We start from the raw sequence: 14210 nt of genomic DNA, 5'->3' as shown, positions 1-14210 counted from the left end.
GTGTACAATGTGTAGTATCGTAAAATACCAGCAAACGAAAAAGAATTAAAATGGAAACACAAAAATAAATGAAAAAGAATTCATAAAACTAAAAACCCCCCAAACCTTATAGTACCGGTTGGTCTTACCAACTGGTACTAAAGGGCTCCAGGCCCCTGGAGCTGGCTTGTGCCACATGGTTTCCCTTTAGCACCGGTTCGTGCTGAACCGGTACTAAAGGGAGGGCTTTAGTGCCCACAATTTAGTGTCGGTTATGGAACCGGCACTAAAGGGCCTTACGAACCGGTGCTATTGCCCGGTTCTGCACTAGTGGGTGCTTCATCCTTCACATTGATGACGACGGATCTCGGCGGCGTGGTGCAGTGGAGACTCGGCGCCCGATGCGCGGTGATGGACTCGCGCAGGTGGAGGTAGTTGTCTGGCGTCATGGTGGCGTCGATGACCGAGTGACCTGATAAGGTAGAAGCCTCAATATCTGCTCTGAAGACGGACATATGGAAGATGGCGGCGACGACACATATGAGTGCGTCAGACCAGTTTATGCCCCAGACCTGGTATGTGGCTCGGCTAGGGCTTCTGGCTTTTGATGATAGGATTAGGTGAGTAGTCTGGGTATGTGGCCCAGGTAGCACCCCTGCATCATTTGGATAGGAGTAGTGGCATATGTTGCCAAGATGGCGGATTCAGGCATATTGTTGTAATACTTTGTAAGGTTCTCGAGAATAATCAATAAAATGGCCGTATGCATCTCCCAGATGCAGAGGCCGGGGGTCATCCTCCTTTTCTTAAAAAAAGGTAGGATACATTACTGAGGTATGATATTAATTAGTGGAGCACGCTAAACATTAGAGCGACGTAGAACGTAGGATATATGCGGTTGGACGGGGGGAGATTTGTTGGATCTCTACAACTCACACTTTTTATATTGGTATAGATATAGAAATAAAGGATCACGCATCATTCCACCGTATTTTTACATCCCCTAAATTTTGTCTTACGTCAAAAGTAAAACGAGAACATAAGAAAATAACATATTATGACTTATATTTTGGTCTCATGACTTATATTTTGGTTTTCTTATGCCAACTTTTAAGCATTGAATCAATATGAATGTAACTATTTGTATATCAAACTTAATTTTTGATGAAATGGTCATAAGCTTACTGCAGGTGCAAAATAATGTATTCTGCGCCCTGGGTGATGAGTGATATTTCTATAAATATAGATATAGTTATAGATTAATGAAAACATACTCAACTAATTATGAAAATCGCAATCCCTCATCATATGTTATAAAAATATCCCTTTAGAATATGGCCCCAATATACATCTCACGTTCCGTCAGAAAGCTAACTCGTGCGAATGATCGTTTCCCCGGGTTGGGAGGATTGAACGGACATTTCTGCTCGCTGAAAAAACACCCAGCAAACACTCAAGAATTACCATCTGAAAGCAGATAAAATTGTTTGTAAAAAAATTACATGTTCTACAGTATAATTTTGTCATGTTGTGTAAAAGATTGACAGAAATCGCCATGCTGCAAAAGAGTGCTTTCCATGCATTTTTGGAGATTTGCCACAACTGTAGCATGAAGAAATTTGCGAGCCAAAAAAAGAAATGAATAAGGTGCCACGCTCAGGGTTTAGCATGAGGCCCAAAGGAAATTACGACCCTACATGAACAAGAAACCGTGAGAATTGCCATGCTCTACAAACATAAATTGCCGACCCCAAATTTGTTTGCTTAAACTGCCATCCTAAGTGAACCATTTTTTGTCGGCATCACACAGTTCACTCAGAGGGTGCATTTGGAGTGAAAAAAATGGGATTATGTGCACGGGATCCGACGGCTCATAGGGAGTTCACATAGAAAACCAATAAATCTGTCGTCAGTTTTATATCATTCTGGTTTAGAATATGTGTACATGCGATTTGGGGTCCATCGACCCGATTCGTGGTAGCAAGAAAACGTGTTTCGCGAGGTGTCCATCGCACACGCTTCGAAAGGCATGAACATGTGTGTTGGCGGTCTCATTACACAGACATTATTTTAGTGAATTGTGTGTGGTGTAATTATACACCGTAGTTTTTTTACCATTAGCCTTGCAATAAGAAAATTTGCTAGAATATTTTACACAAATACACATAGACAAATACATAGAGGGCCCGCAATATACATATTCATCAGAAGAGTTGCCAACAATACAACAACAACCTAGTTTTACACTCACATGGCATGCGAAAATGCCATGTACCCTGCACACCACATATCATGTAGGCAACATGAGCAACCAGTTAGGCCTTTGTGCAGTTTGTCCAAGTATCCCATGTGCGACGCCTTAAAAGTATCCACAAATCTAGGGAGTAATATCACACGCCCAGATTGCTATATCCGAATGGGCGACTTTCGGCGTGGTGGACGTGGTGCCTAGTTTTCAGCAACTATGAATTTTGGCTAAATAGAATTTTGTCCGTACCCTTCTCTTTATATAGACGTCTCTGTAATGGGTTTCAACGTTAGAAGCTCATTGGGACTCTGCACCTACTCTCATTTGGATCCTACTCTGAATTAGGCTCCAGCCCCTAAAGTGCGCAACTCTTTATGTTCATGCACGTTTGGAAATGATCCGAGTACTCCAACTTGGTCACTAGTTACATGACATGCCAATTCCAAGAAGGCACATAAATATCATATCAGTTGAACATTCATCACAATGTTACGTACATGCCACTCCATTTACCTCACGATAATTGTCAAGCTCAATCTTGACCTCACTTTTCTCGATCACATGACTTGGAATCCTTTATTAGGTCAACTCTTTAATATTGAGTAACATGGTCATGCATTTTTGGGTCCGATCACTCGAGATGCACAATGGTATCTCTGTCATTATAGAGGGGTAATTTTATCTTGATCCACCACGCCTCAATACATGCTTTATAACGCCACAATTATAGAGTAGGGTTCGGTAACCCCTAAGAAGGTCACTACACATCCAAAGTACATGCGGTAATCTCAGGTCTAAGGACATATCCTACACATTGTAAGAGACAACTGCAAAATATTCTCACTATGTCTCATGTTGGGTCTGTCCGAACCCCATGTTCTCTAGCATGTGTTCACATTATTGATTCGACATCTCCATGTCCATGACCTGCGAAACATGGTAATCAACCAATAGATGTGCTAGTCTGATATTCATATGTGTCCTCACATCAATTCCACACTAGAGACTTAAGAATAATCATTCAAGCATAAAATTTCATAAATAATTCACATTATTACCAATCAATACAAATGTTTTTTTCATGAAATAGTTGGAACAGAAGAATCATGGATTCACGATCATAGAATAATCTCTATGAGTACCTCTAGGTCATATTTCTAATAGACGGTTGTGGCGAATACATAAATAAAATGAACCAAAGATTGCTATTATACTAATATATTATATATTGAAAGTAGATTATGGGTTAACCAAAATAAAAATAAAGAATTTAATTTAGAAAATCCCACAATAATTAGAAACATCTACCCATTAATTTAGGAGAGCTTTAATAACAACCCTTAGATTCTACTCATATTTGCCTATTAAAAGTAAATAATGGGTTGACCAGAAAAAAATTAGCTAGAAAATCTCACATTTGTTAGAATCATCTGACAATTAATTTGGAAGAGCTTTAAACAACTACCGTCAGAGTATCTACAGCCGGACCGGGCAAACCCAACCCCTCAAATGCCTGCGGACGCAACGGGGCGTGTCCCGGGACAGTGACCAGTGACGCCTCAAATATTTGTTTCTACAAACAGACACATCAAATCCATATTATTACATGCAACGTAAACCAATTTTTAAGCAGAGCTCGTCCGGCTCCGCCATGCCCATGTCTGGCTGCCGATTGCGGTCCCCAGAATGTTCGTTCGGTCACTGGCAAGGTAGAGTAGGGCATGGGACACGAGTCGGCTCATTGAACTTAACACGCCGCTGTCTCTCGTGCACTACTCTTCCTCGTCGGAGCCTAGAACCTGAACAGTGTCGGTGGACATCAGATCGACGATGGATCCATCCTGGAATGAGCCAGTGACATCCACCATAACGTGGTTGCGGCGCCCGGGTTGCTGCACCATACGGGGTGCTAGAGAATGCGACTCTACCTCGCCGACGTCCACCGCCACCTCCCGCGCCGGCTACCTCGCATGGGGGGCACGCCGCGCCATGTTTTCATTCGACAACACCCATGGTGCGTCGATGGTCTCGGCGCGCCAACGGAAGGGTAGCGTGTCCGCCACCGTGTCCGGCGAGGCAGCGACACCGCACCTAGTGCCGGATCCATGGGCTATTTGGGCGGACGCAATTGATTCCCGACGAAGGAGTCTGAGCGCTGCCTCGCATGGGCCTCCTCTTGGGAGTTGTGGAGCGCAAGCTGGATGGCCATCTCCTCCTCGGGGCCATGTGGGATGATCTCTGGGTCGACCAATCTGGAGGTGAAGGACTAGGATCCGCTGCCCACCATGCCAGAGACGGCTGAAGATCGCCGTACGGGAGCTTGGGCAGCAGAGGGGAGTAGAGTGAAGTGGCTAGGGTTTGGTCCGGCAAGTGGATGAGGAATATATTTAGGGTCGGGTGGGCCAGCATGAGCCGGGTTCGACGTGGCGGATACCCCTGGCGCCCCATATCTGCCCCATATTTGTGCTGGATATGAAGGGTGCCGGTTAGTCCGGGCCTTTGAGGCATCCTTTCGAATCAAATTTTCGTGACCCATAAATGACCAGGCCGTCCGACCGAGTGTTTGAGACGGGTTTGATGCATCCGACTGTAGATGGTCTTAAAAGTTCACAACCATATATGGACCCGCACATGGGCTGATACCTTTACAACACCTATATTATACGCAAATATTTGCAATCCTTTCGATTCATGCGCACATGCAGATCCATGCAACAGAGAAAAGTCGCACATGAATGTACGATGTCAACAAAAAAAAGTTGCACATGAAGATAATCAATTTGCACACATATGCAACATTGTTCAAGCCAAACACGTCCAGTGCACCTTCCATGCTTGCAAGTAATAGCACATATTTCGTTCCGTAATTACCTAATCATGGATGCGCACTCGATCGCTGAAACAAGCGGCCGGCCTCATAGGCTTGCATGCACAAAAACTTTTATCGGCTAGCGCATGTATGTTATGATATTAAATGTGTTCATATTGGTAACTTTACTTTAAAAAAATAGATCATTGTGTATTTATTTTGGGTTTTCAAATTTTTAAAAAGGCATACCTTTCAAACTATGTATCTGAATTCAAATCCGTTTTCACTTTAAAATCCTTACGGCGATATCTTTGAAACTAGATCCCGCATGGGTATATTTCAATGATTTTTTTTGGTGCCAATTTTTGTGCTATATGGTGCAACTATATTACTATATGGTGCAACTTTAATACTATTTGGTGCAGTTTTTTTTCAAAACCAATTTTTGAGCTACATAATCCAACTTCCTATGAGGTTGTAACCTAGCAACCATGACAATCAAGTTTTTGTGTTGTGCAACTAGTCTACCGGCCCTGCCAATTAGTCGATGTGCACCCCTCCCTACTCATGAATGTGCAGTTTTTCATGCACACCCTGTCCCACCTACCCTACCAGCAATATGTGCAACTTAGTCTATTATTCCAACCAACTGCCTAATAGTCTATGCGCAATGGATTTCTCTTCCTACTCGTGGATGCGTAGTTTTAGTTGGCAGGGCAACAGATGGAGTTGTACATAGTCTGCAAAGCGGTTGGCTGGGGAAACAAAAGAAGTTACACATCTCACTGGTAGGGTAGTTGAATGGTGAAAACTACACATCCATAGGAATACTGCAAAGATGCATATAGACGGCGCGCTAAAGTTGCACATCTCTCTAGTAAGTGTTGTTCGGCCGGGGTGCTAGCAAGGAAAAACGACACATTCACGGGGATACAGGGGAATTTTGCACATCACTGTTAGGCAGTTGGATAGGGCAGCATTCGAAGTTGCACATCCACTGTTAGACAGTTGGCCGAGTTAGCAAATAGTGAAATCCACACATCCATGAGCAAAGAGAAAGTTGCACATCAACTAATAGATAGTTGTCCTGGGGCAATAGACGAAGTTGCATATCTCACTGTTAAGGGGGAGGATGGGATGAAGGTGCCATAAGTGAGAACTGCACGTCTATGGGTAGGGAGAAAGTTGCACATCCACTCTTAGGTAGTTGCACATGGACTATTAGGGAGTTTGCACCTAACATGAACTAAATCGCACACAAACAAAATCATTAAAACATATTCACGTGGGATCTAGTTCTGAAGAGCATGCTGCGGGGGTTTCAGTAGTGAAAGCGAATCTTAATTTCGATGTTCGAGTCAGAAGTTATGATCTTTTTTTATAAAAACGAAACATGAATTAAATGTGTTTACACCAGTCCCATGAGTGAAAATTGTAGGTCCCGAGTATGAAGTAAGTTGCACATCGATTGTCACCTACTCCCTCCTTTTCGGTTTATAGGGCTTATCTCAAAATTTTAGTTTTTTCATTTTATAAGGCTCAATTTGGTTGTTTCCCATCACATGTTCAGATTCCAAGGTGCATTAAATCATTGCATGCAAGTATTGAGAGAAAATTGACCAATGCATGTACTTTATGCATGCATGCATTGCAATTAATGCATTGATAAGCATAATTTTTGAGAAAAACAAGAGCATTAATTAGGTGCTTTTGCAAACTACAAAAAGTATTTCACCACTCATCATCTACCTTGGTTGGTGAGATTTTTGAATTAAGCCTCATAAACCGGAAAGGAGGGAGTAGTTGCACATCGACTGCTAGACAGTTGCATCAAAAGAGGACTAAATTGCACACAAATTAGTTCGTCGAAACATACACATGCGGGGTCTAGTTTCGAAGAGCATGTCGCAAGTATTCCTACGGTGAAAACGGATCTTAATTTCGATGTTTGGTTCAAAAATTATGGCATTTAAAAAAACTAAAGTCTGAATTATATTGTCATTTTTTATAGACAAGGAGGACCGTGTGCTTTTCTTTTTCGTCGGCCACTCGGGAGCCATACCTAGCAAGGGGTTGAGATCCTCTGCAGTACCGTATGGTGCTGTAGTGTGGATGACATGTGGGGCCAGGTCCCACATGGCAGTGACTCTACAGTACCGTACAGTACTGCAGAGGATCCTAACCCCCTAGCAAGTGCCCACTAGATCCGTCCATTTCCTCCTCCTCCCGTGCACATACCTTATACTAACCAATCTAATTTCCCCTAAAAAAATAACCAATCTAATTCATCTGTCCATCACGTCCGTCATATCCCACTTCAATCAAACCATATGCTTAATCGAATCACCTCCTAAATACAACTAGGGAGCAGATCGGTTATGCTCAGGTAGTCTTGAGTAAGAACAGCCTGCACCATAAAAGAAAATGGTCAGCCTAAACCGGTAGTTAGCGGCTGCCACAAAGTAATATCCATCAATAACACATAACCAGTTCCAACTATGTCGCCTTGCATCCGGTACAGAGTAATATGTATGGCACGTTAAATATCTGTCAATAATGCAAGAGATGTTAAAGTGGTTATTTGGCGCACATATTTTTCTGAAGGGAAATCCCAAGAGGAATTACTATTATTGTAAGCATTGAAGCTTAACTAAAATGTAGATTTGAAGCATTCTTTATTAAGAGACATACAGTTTAGTGTGTACGTTAAGAAAATGTGTGGATTGTTGTGGCATGCGCGATAATTTGCAATGCATATAGTAGCAATACCAAAAAATTAGCATTAAATTTGCAATGTTTATTATGGGCGCAAACAAAGAATATCGTGTCGTTCTATTTTTTTTTTCTTTTTGCAGAAAGACCTAGATCTATTATAAAAGTTTACTAGAACTAAAAAACACTTCAAACATAATAAAAATCATATCGAGATCGCTGGACCACTGGAATACCACTACCTCAACTAGAACGAGCCACCAACATGTTGCATTGCTGGTATTGTTTGACCTCCATACTTTGTAAATATGGAAATAAGGACACAAAAATGGATACACATACTAATGTATTTATAGTTCTCTAACAAATAGTGAATGAGTATAATGCAAAATCTCGATAGATAAATATTTAGTAGGTAGATGTTAATTTGAAATGATATATCCCATATTTTTAGGTATCGCATATATTAATAAAATGTCTTTTTATGGAAAAAAATACTATCTACTCATCATTTGACATGCCAGTATAATGAACACCAGAAATAATAAAAACCATAACCAAATTCGTAGACAACCTAGTGACGACTACAACTACTTGAGCAAGCCAAAGACGTGGCGCCATCATCACCCTCCCTCGTTGGAGCTGGAAATAACTTATTGTAGTAGATAGTTGGGAAGTAACCGTGCTAATGCCCGATGGGATCAGCGCATCAGAACAACAACCGTTAATGATGAAGAGAAGCATAGATAGAAATGATCCAACTTGTAGACATATGAACGAACACGAACAAAAAATAGATCCACGGAGATCCATTAAAGACGAATAATGACCGAATACCACGTGATCCATGGGAGACACACCTCCACACGCCCTCCAACGATAGTAGATGCACCACAAGGATGAGGGCAATGCAGGGAGCACCCTATGCCTTCTTTGGGGAGCCACCATTGGCACACCTTCCTGAACATGACACAAACCCTTACCGGCCTTGAAAAAACATGTAAACATGTAGTAGGAACCCTTCCATCGGCAAGGGCCGAGGTCCTCCACGTATCCATGGACCTAAGGCAACATGAGATGATGCAGACTGGCGGCAGCGCCGACGAGAGGTCGAGAAACCCTAGCCGTCCGTCAACTCATTTGTTAGTTAACTTATTAACAATATAGAAAGAAAGAAATACCATAGGTTAACTGCTGACTGCTCCGAAGAGAGGGACGGGGATAAACACTGAGGGCAAGACATCATATGCTAAAATAACAGTTTGACACATAAATATTTCTATAGGAAAATTAAATAATATTACAATTAGGGAAAGTTGTGAAGCTTTCAGATTTATGTTAGATTTCCATACCAAAATAATTTAATATGGATAATACAAATGAGCAATTTGGATTGTTTTATTGCGTACATTACGACATGTCAGTTTGCAGGCCTACATTTGAGAGAAAGTACAAGTTACTCTATTTTGACAACTATTAGCTATATATTTTTTTCCATACTTACAATATGGGTGCACACGCAAAATGATATGGATATGCATCATTTATCCAACATATAAAGACATTGTTTTTGAATAGGTAGCAAGCCATGAAAAATGCTAAAAATGGATAAAAAGGATGATAGTATGAAACTATACAAAGAGAATAACATATACAAATTTTAATAAGAAATTATTTAGGTTATTCATGGAATTGATACATATAATTAGACATTTATGGATCATACAACATTAGCTAAAGTAGTACTACAACTTCAGATGAATTTTTGGATTTTTGTAACTAACTAAAGAGTAATAACTTTTTTACAAAAATAAAATCTATAGAATACAACTAATCAGTACAACAAGACAATTTGGGTGCATAGCTTACGACGAGGTAGGTCACTGAACTATCCTAAAAGACAAATAGCAGGTTAGTATGCAATTATAGTTGTTCCAACATTACAATTTTATTCACCCCACAATGCTAACAGTTCAAATGAACATGTGCACTTGTATCGCCCATCCTACATATAAGCTATACATAATTCATATGTTGAAGTGAACAAAAAATTGGTCAGATGTGTATACAAAGACAAATAGTTTGGTCACAAATACATAGTTGTTATACTATGAATAATCTCAGAAACATATTTTTAGTTGGTTATTCATGAAAATTGAAACCACATATATCTCACTTCAGCCGCTCAAGCGTTCCACCACATTATATCTCATATGAGCTTGCCGCGTCTGGGGAGGAATTGGGGAGACTAAAATAACATGGGCTGTGTTTCTAGAAAAATGACGTGGGTTGTGGTGGTTAAACCCGGGAGATATGTCAGTTCAGTCAAAACCTTGTCCATCTCAGATGAAAACCACCCGAAGTGGTATACGGGACTAAACTTATCTGGTTTGGGAAGATGAGGGACTAAGTTTTGCTGGTTTTGGAAGTCAGGGAGCATGTCTATATTTTTGTAATAGTTGAGGGACAAAAAAGATAGGTTATTCCCATATTTCATTCAAAGTAGTAGTTTGACTATATGCATTACACTAGAGAAAATCATAGATGTTTCTACCACTATCTAAAGCTTTAGTTTACTTGTAACATTCCTAAATCAAAGGCTAACAATGTTAAATGTTTAATGCGAATTGCTTTGTGGGGGGTTTGTTAATACAAACCACAAATATGATTGATTGATCAGGTACCCTATAGATCCACACGACCGTGTATGGCTCCCTAAGACTGATGCAAAAATGTGGAGCGGCATATCAACTACGGAAACGGTGCAGAGTGATGGTGATGTCTTCGAGGTACCATCGATGGTGATGCAGACGGCAGTCAGGCCGCTAAATGCCGCCATGAACCTCGAGATCATTTGGACCCCCAACCCTCAGCCCCAGAACCAGTCCCCAAGACATCTCATCATCATGCATTTCTCTGAGCTGCAATTCCTTCCTAGCAACGCCGAGCGTCAGTTCTACATCAGCATTCACGACATGCAGTTACCCAAACTTGTTATCCCACACTACCTTGGCACGGGATTCGTGTCCAATGGAAATACACCTTACCGAGACAACAAGTACAACATCTCCATGTACGCCACCACCAACTCGACGCTACCACCTGTAATCAGTGCCATCGAGTTTTTCTCCGTCATCTCCGCCACCAACATTGCCACTGACTCCCGGGATGGTACGTTCCTATGCAAATAACTGACATGTAGCTTATGATTAATTCTTTAGGCACATAGGTCGAGCACGCATGCTAATCAAAACTTGTTGTGATTAACTATTAACTGCAGTATCTACCATAATGGCGATCAAAGCGAATTATGAGGTGCAGAAGAATTGGATGGGTGACCCATGTGTTCCAAAGACTATGGTCTGGGAAAGGCTGACATGTAGCTACACCAGTGACAACTCTCCAAGGATCATAAGCATGTAAGAACAATGGTCCGTTTTTGAAGAGAATGCTTTGTCTGGTCTGTTAATAAAGCATGAAGTGCATAATTATAGGAAACAATGCGCAAAAGTAATAGAGATATAGAAGGTTACGTAACTACCAAGTCTAGTGGAACTGAACACTCGATATTTTCACTTTGCAGAAATCTTTCCTCTAGTGGCCTCAATGGTGATATATCCTCTTCTTTCACGAATTTCAAGGCGTCCAGTACTTGTACGTGAAGGGTTTTGGATCTATTTTGGTCACACTTTACTTGCTGCTTGTACCAAAAACGATTAGAGAACAGATCTTGTTTTTTTATGTTGCAGGGATTTGTCAAACAATAACTTGACAGGCTCAATACCAGGCGCCCTTTTGCAATTGACATCATTGACAATTTTGTAAGTGGGTCGACTCATCTTTTAGTCTATTTTTTGTGACCCCATGTTAAATATTTGAGTCATGTATACAGTACTAGTAATTTGTATGTATAGAGATTTGTCAGGCAACCACCTCAATGGATCAATCTCACCTGAGCTCCTCAAAAGGACTCAAGATGGCAGCCTGAATCTAAGGTACCCCTCCCACCCCACCAATTCCAATTCCCATTCTTTGTAACTCGAGTAATTAATTACTATTTTTCATTAATAATCTCCAATTCCTTTTCTGGTAGACATGGCAACAACCCAGACATTTGCACTGACGGCAATTCATGTCAGCCTACTAAAACGAAGAACAAGTTGGCCATCTACGGTGTTGTCCTTATAGCAGTCATTGTGGTGCTGGTAATAGTGGCAGTAGCGCTCTTTTTCTTTCTAAGACGAAGAAATACAGGTGAGGATTTAGCATCAGCACATCAACTATCTGATATGCTTCCCCATCCTTGAATAGCCCTAATGTTTTCATTACATTTGCCGCATGTGAAGAATCTATGAACAACTCCGTCAAGTCACATAAAGAAATGAAGAAGGATGGGCATAGGACAGAAAAGGATGGCTATGGGAACAGTCCACTTGGATTGGAGACTCGTCAATTCACGTACATGGAACTTGAGAGAATAACCAACAACTTCCGACGAGTGCTTGGCAAGGGAGGGTTTGGTAATGTCTATGAAGGCTCGCTAGAGGATGGTACACAAGTAGCGGTGAAGATTCGGTCAAAGTCCTCCAATCAAGGCGACAAGGAATTCCTCACGGAGGTAGAATTTACATAACTGCACTCCCGTTTCTCTGTGTTTCTTGCTTCGCCATATTTTACAAGTATGGAAACTTTGCCATAATCATGCTGTCAAAACACGAACACTAGTAAAATTTCAAATTATAAAGAAAATAGTTTACTATTGTTCCTCTAAAATTATTAACAAAGTAAGTTTCTAGGCATGATTTAGTATCAGGAAATTGTGAAAATAAATTTGTGAAGTATTTTTCGGGTACTTGTGTAGGTTCAAATTTTAACCCTCATACATCACAAGAACCTTGTCTCCATGATTGGATACTGCAAGGATGGGGAGCACATGGCACTTGTGTACGAGTTCATGTCAGAGGGGACCCTAGAAGAGCACATTTCAGGTACACAAGTTGCTTGCTGGTATGTGTGTATGCATGTATGTATGTATGTATGTATGTATGTATGTATGTATGTATATTAGGTTGATGTAGAGACTTTGGGTAATGAAAAAATCCGTTTTAAAAAAAGTATTCTATGATTGCAAGGTGATCGGTGCATTTTAACTTGCTCTTTTCAAACCAACAATATCTAACTATTACTAATCTATATGGTGAACTGAATAAGTAGTCTGAAATTCACAATGTCGGATCATTCACAGGAAAAGGCAACAATGCGGTATGCTTACCCTGGAGACAGAGACTCCGGATTGCAGTTGAATCCGCTCAAGGTATGTGCTTGAAAGCAGAGTTTTCACCTCTTCCTTTTTGTTGATAAATGTTTTCGTTTTTCAATCTTGACTGCTGGTGTGCAAGGCTGGAGTACCTACACAAGGGGTGCAACCCACCTTTGATTCATAGGGATGTTAAGGCCACCAACATCCTGCTGAATGCCAAATTAGAGGCTAAGATTGCTGATTTCGGCCTGTCCAAGGCTTTTCATCATAATGATGACACACATGTTTCCACAAACAGAATCGTTGGTACACCAGGATATGTGGATCCAGAGTATGTTCCCTCTCCCTCTGATTTGAAGTCTTTGTGTAGCATGTCATGATCTGCGTATATATTAGGTAAGCTTGAAATGTTTGTGCAGCTACCAGACAACATGGTGGGCCACGAGCAAGAGTGATGTGTACAGCTTTGGCATCGTGTTGCTTGTGCTTGTCACGGGGAAGCCACCCATCTTGCGTACCCCACATACCATCAGCATCATCGAGTGGGTGCAACAACGGCTAGCACAGGGAAACATCGAGGGTGTGGTGGATGCGCGAATCCGTGGTGATCATGACATAAATAGTATGTGGAAAGCTGCTGTTATTGCGCTCAAGTGCACCACCGAGGCATTGGCAGAACGCCCCACCATGACCGATGTTGTAGCTCAACTTCAAGAGTGCCTCAATCTAGAGGAGGACTTGGCTGACGGTGGGTCTGACATCGGCATCTACAACGGCATCAATAGCGATGACATAAACTGGACAAATGATGCTTACTCTACGAACAAGTCTACAAACTCAAGGCAGAGAGCTGCACTTGAAATGGAGCATAATTTTGGGAGGGTCGCAACAATGGACATCGGGCCTGCCGTGCGATGAGAGTTGTCTACCATCAGCTATATAATTATATTTGACTTGTTATGATGAACCTATATGAGCATGATGATGTTATTAGATTAAGTTTTTCTAGTTTAAATTTTGTCACCTCCACCCAACTACCATAATTGCTTATAAGTTGAAAGGATTGTGATAGCTTCCCGCCTACCGTACCTCGCCAGTTTATCCACGGCAAGCTGCACATGCCTTCCGTTTTACTTCTCTACTTGTTATTATAACTTGTAGCCTTGATTAACATTTTAATTATGAATAACCATTTTTTACTT

General features: G+C 41.2%; 1 protein-coding gene across 1 annotated transcript in view; it reads left to right on the top strand.

Moving 5' to 3' along the window:
* The window catches only part of LOC119350701 (probable LRR receptor-like serine/threonine-protein kinase At1g05700), a 32727-nt gene extending 18801 nt beyond the window's left edge, over window positions 1-13926 (top strand). The window contains exons 3-13 of the mRNA XM_037618402.1: window positions 10429-10919; window positions 11029-11167; window positions 11332-11406; window positions 11498-11569; window positions 11663-11743; window positions 11842-12002; window positions 12095-12366; window positions 12610-12736; window positions 12994-13066; window positions 13148-13339; window positions 13428-13926. Of these exons, the coding sequence (XP_037474299.1) occupies window positions 10429-10919; window positions 11029-11167; window positions 11332-11406; window positions 11498-11569; window positions 11663-11743; window positions 11842-12002; window positions 12095-12366; window positions 12610-12736; window positions 12994-13066; window positions 13148-13339; window positions 13428-13926 (2182 nt within the window). The remainder of the gene's footprint in view (window positions 1-10428; window positions 10920-11028; window positions 11168-11331; window positions 11407-11497; window positions 11570-11662; window positions 11744-11841; window positions 12003-12094; window positions 12367-12609; window positions 12737-12993; window positions 13067-13147; window positions 13340-13427) is intronic.
* Window positions 13927-14210: the final 284 nt, after the last annotated feature.

Source organism: Triticum dicoccoides, chromosome 1B, assembly GCF_002162155.2.
Source record: "Triticum dicoccoides isolate Atlit2015 ecotype Zavitan chromosome 1B, WEW_v2.0, whole genome shotgun sequence".
NCBI classification, from domain to species: domain Eukaryota; kingdom Viridiplantae; phylum Streptophyta; class Magnoliopsida; order Poales; family Poaceae; genus Triticum; species Triticum dicoccoides.
Note: the sequence above shows the minus strand (reverse complement) of the source record. Positions and strands in the feature narration are given on the sequence as shown.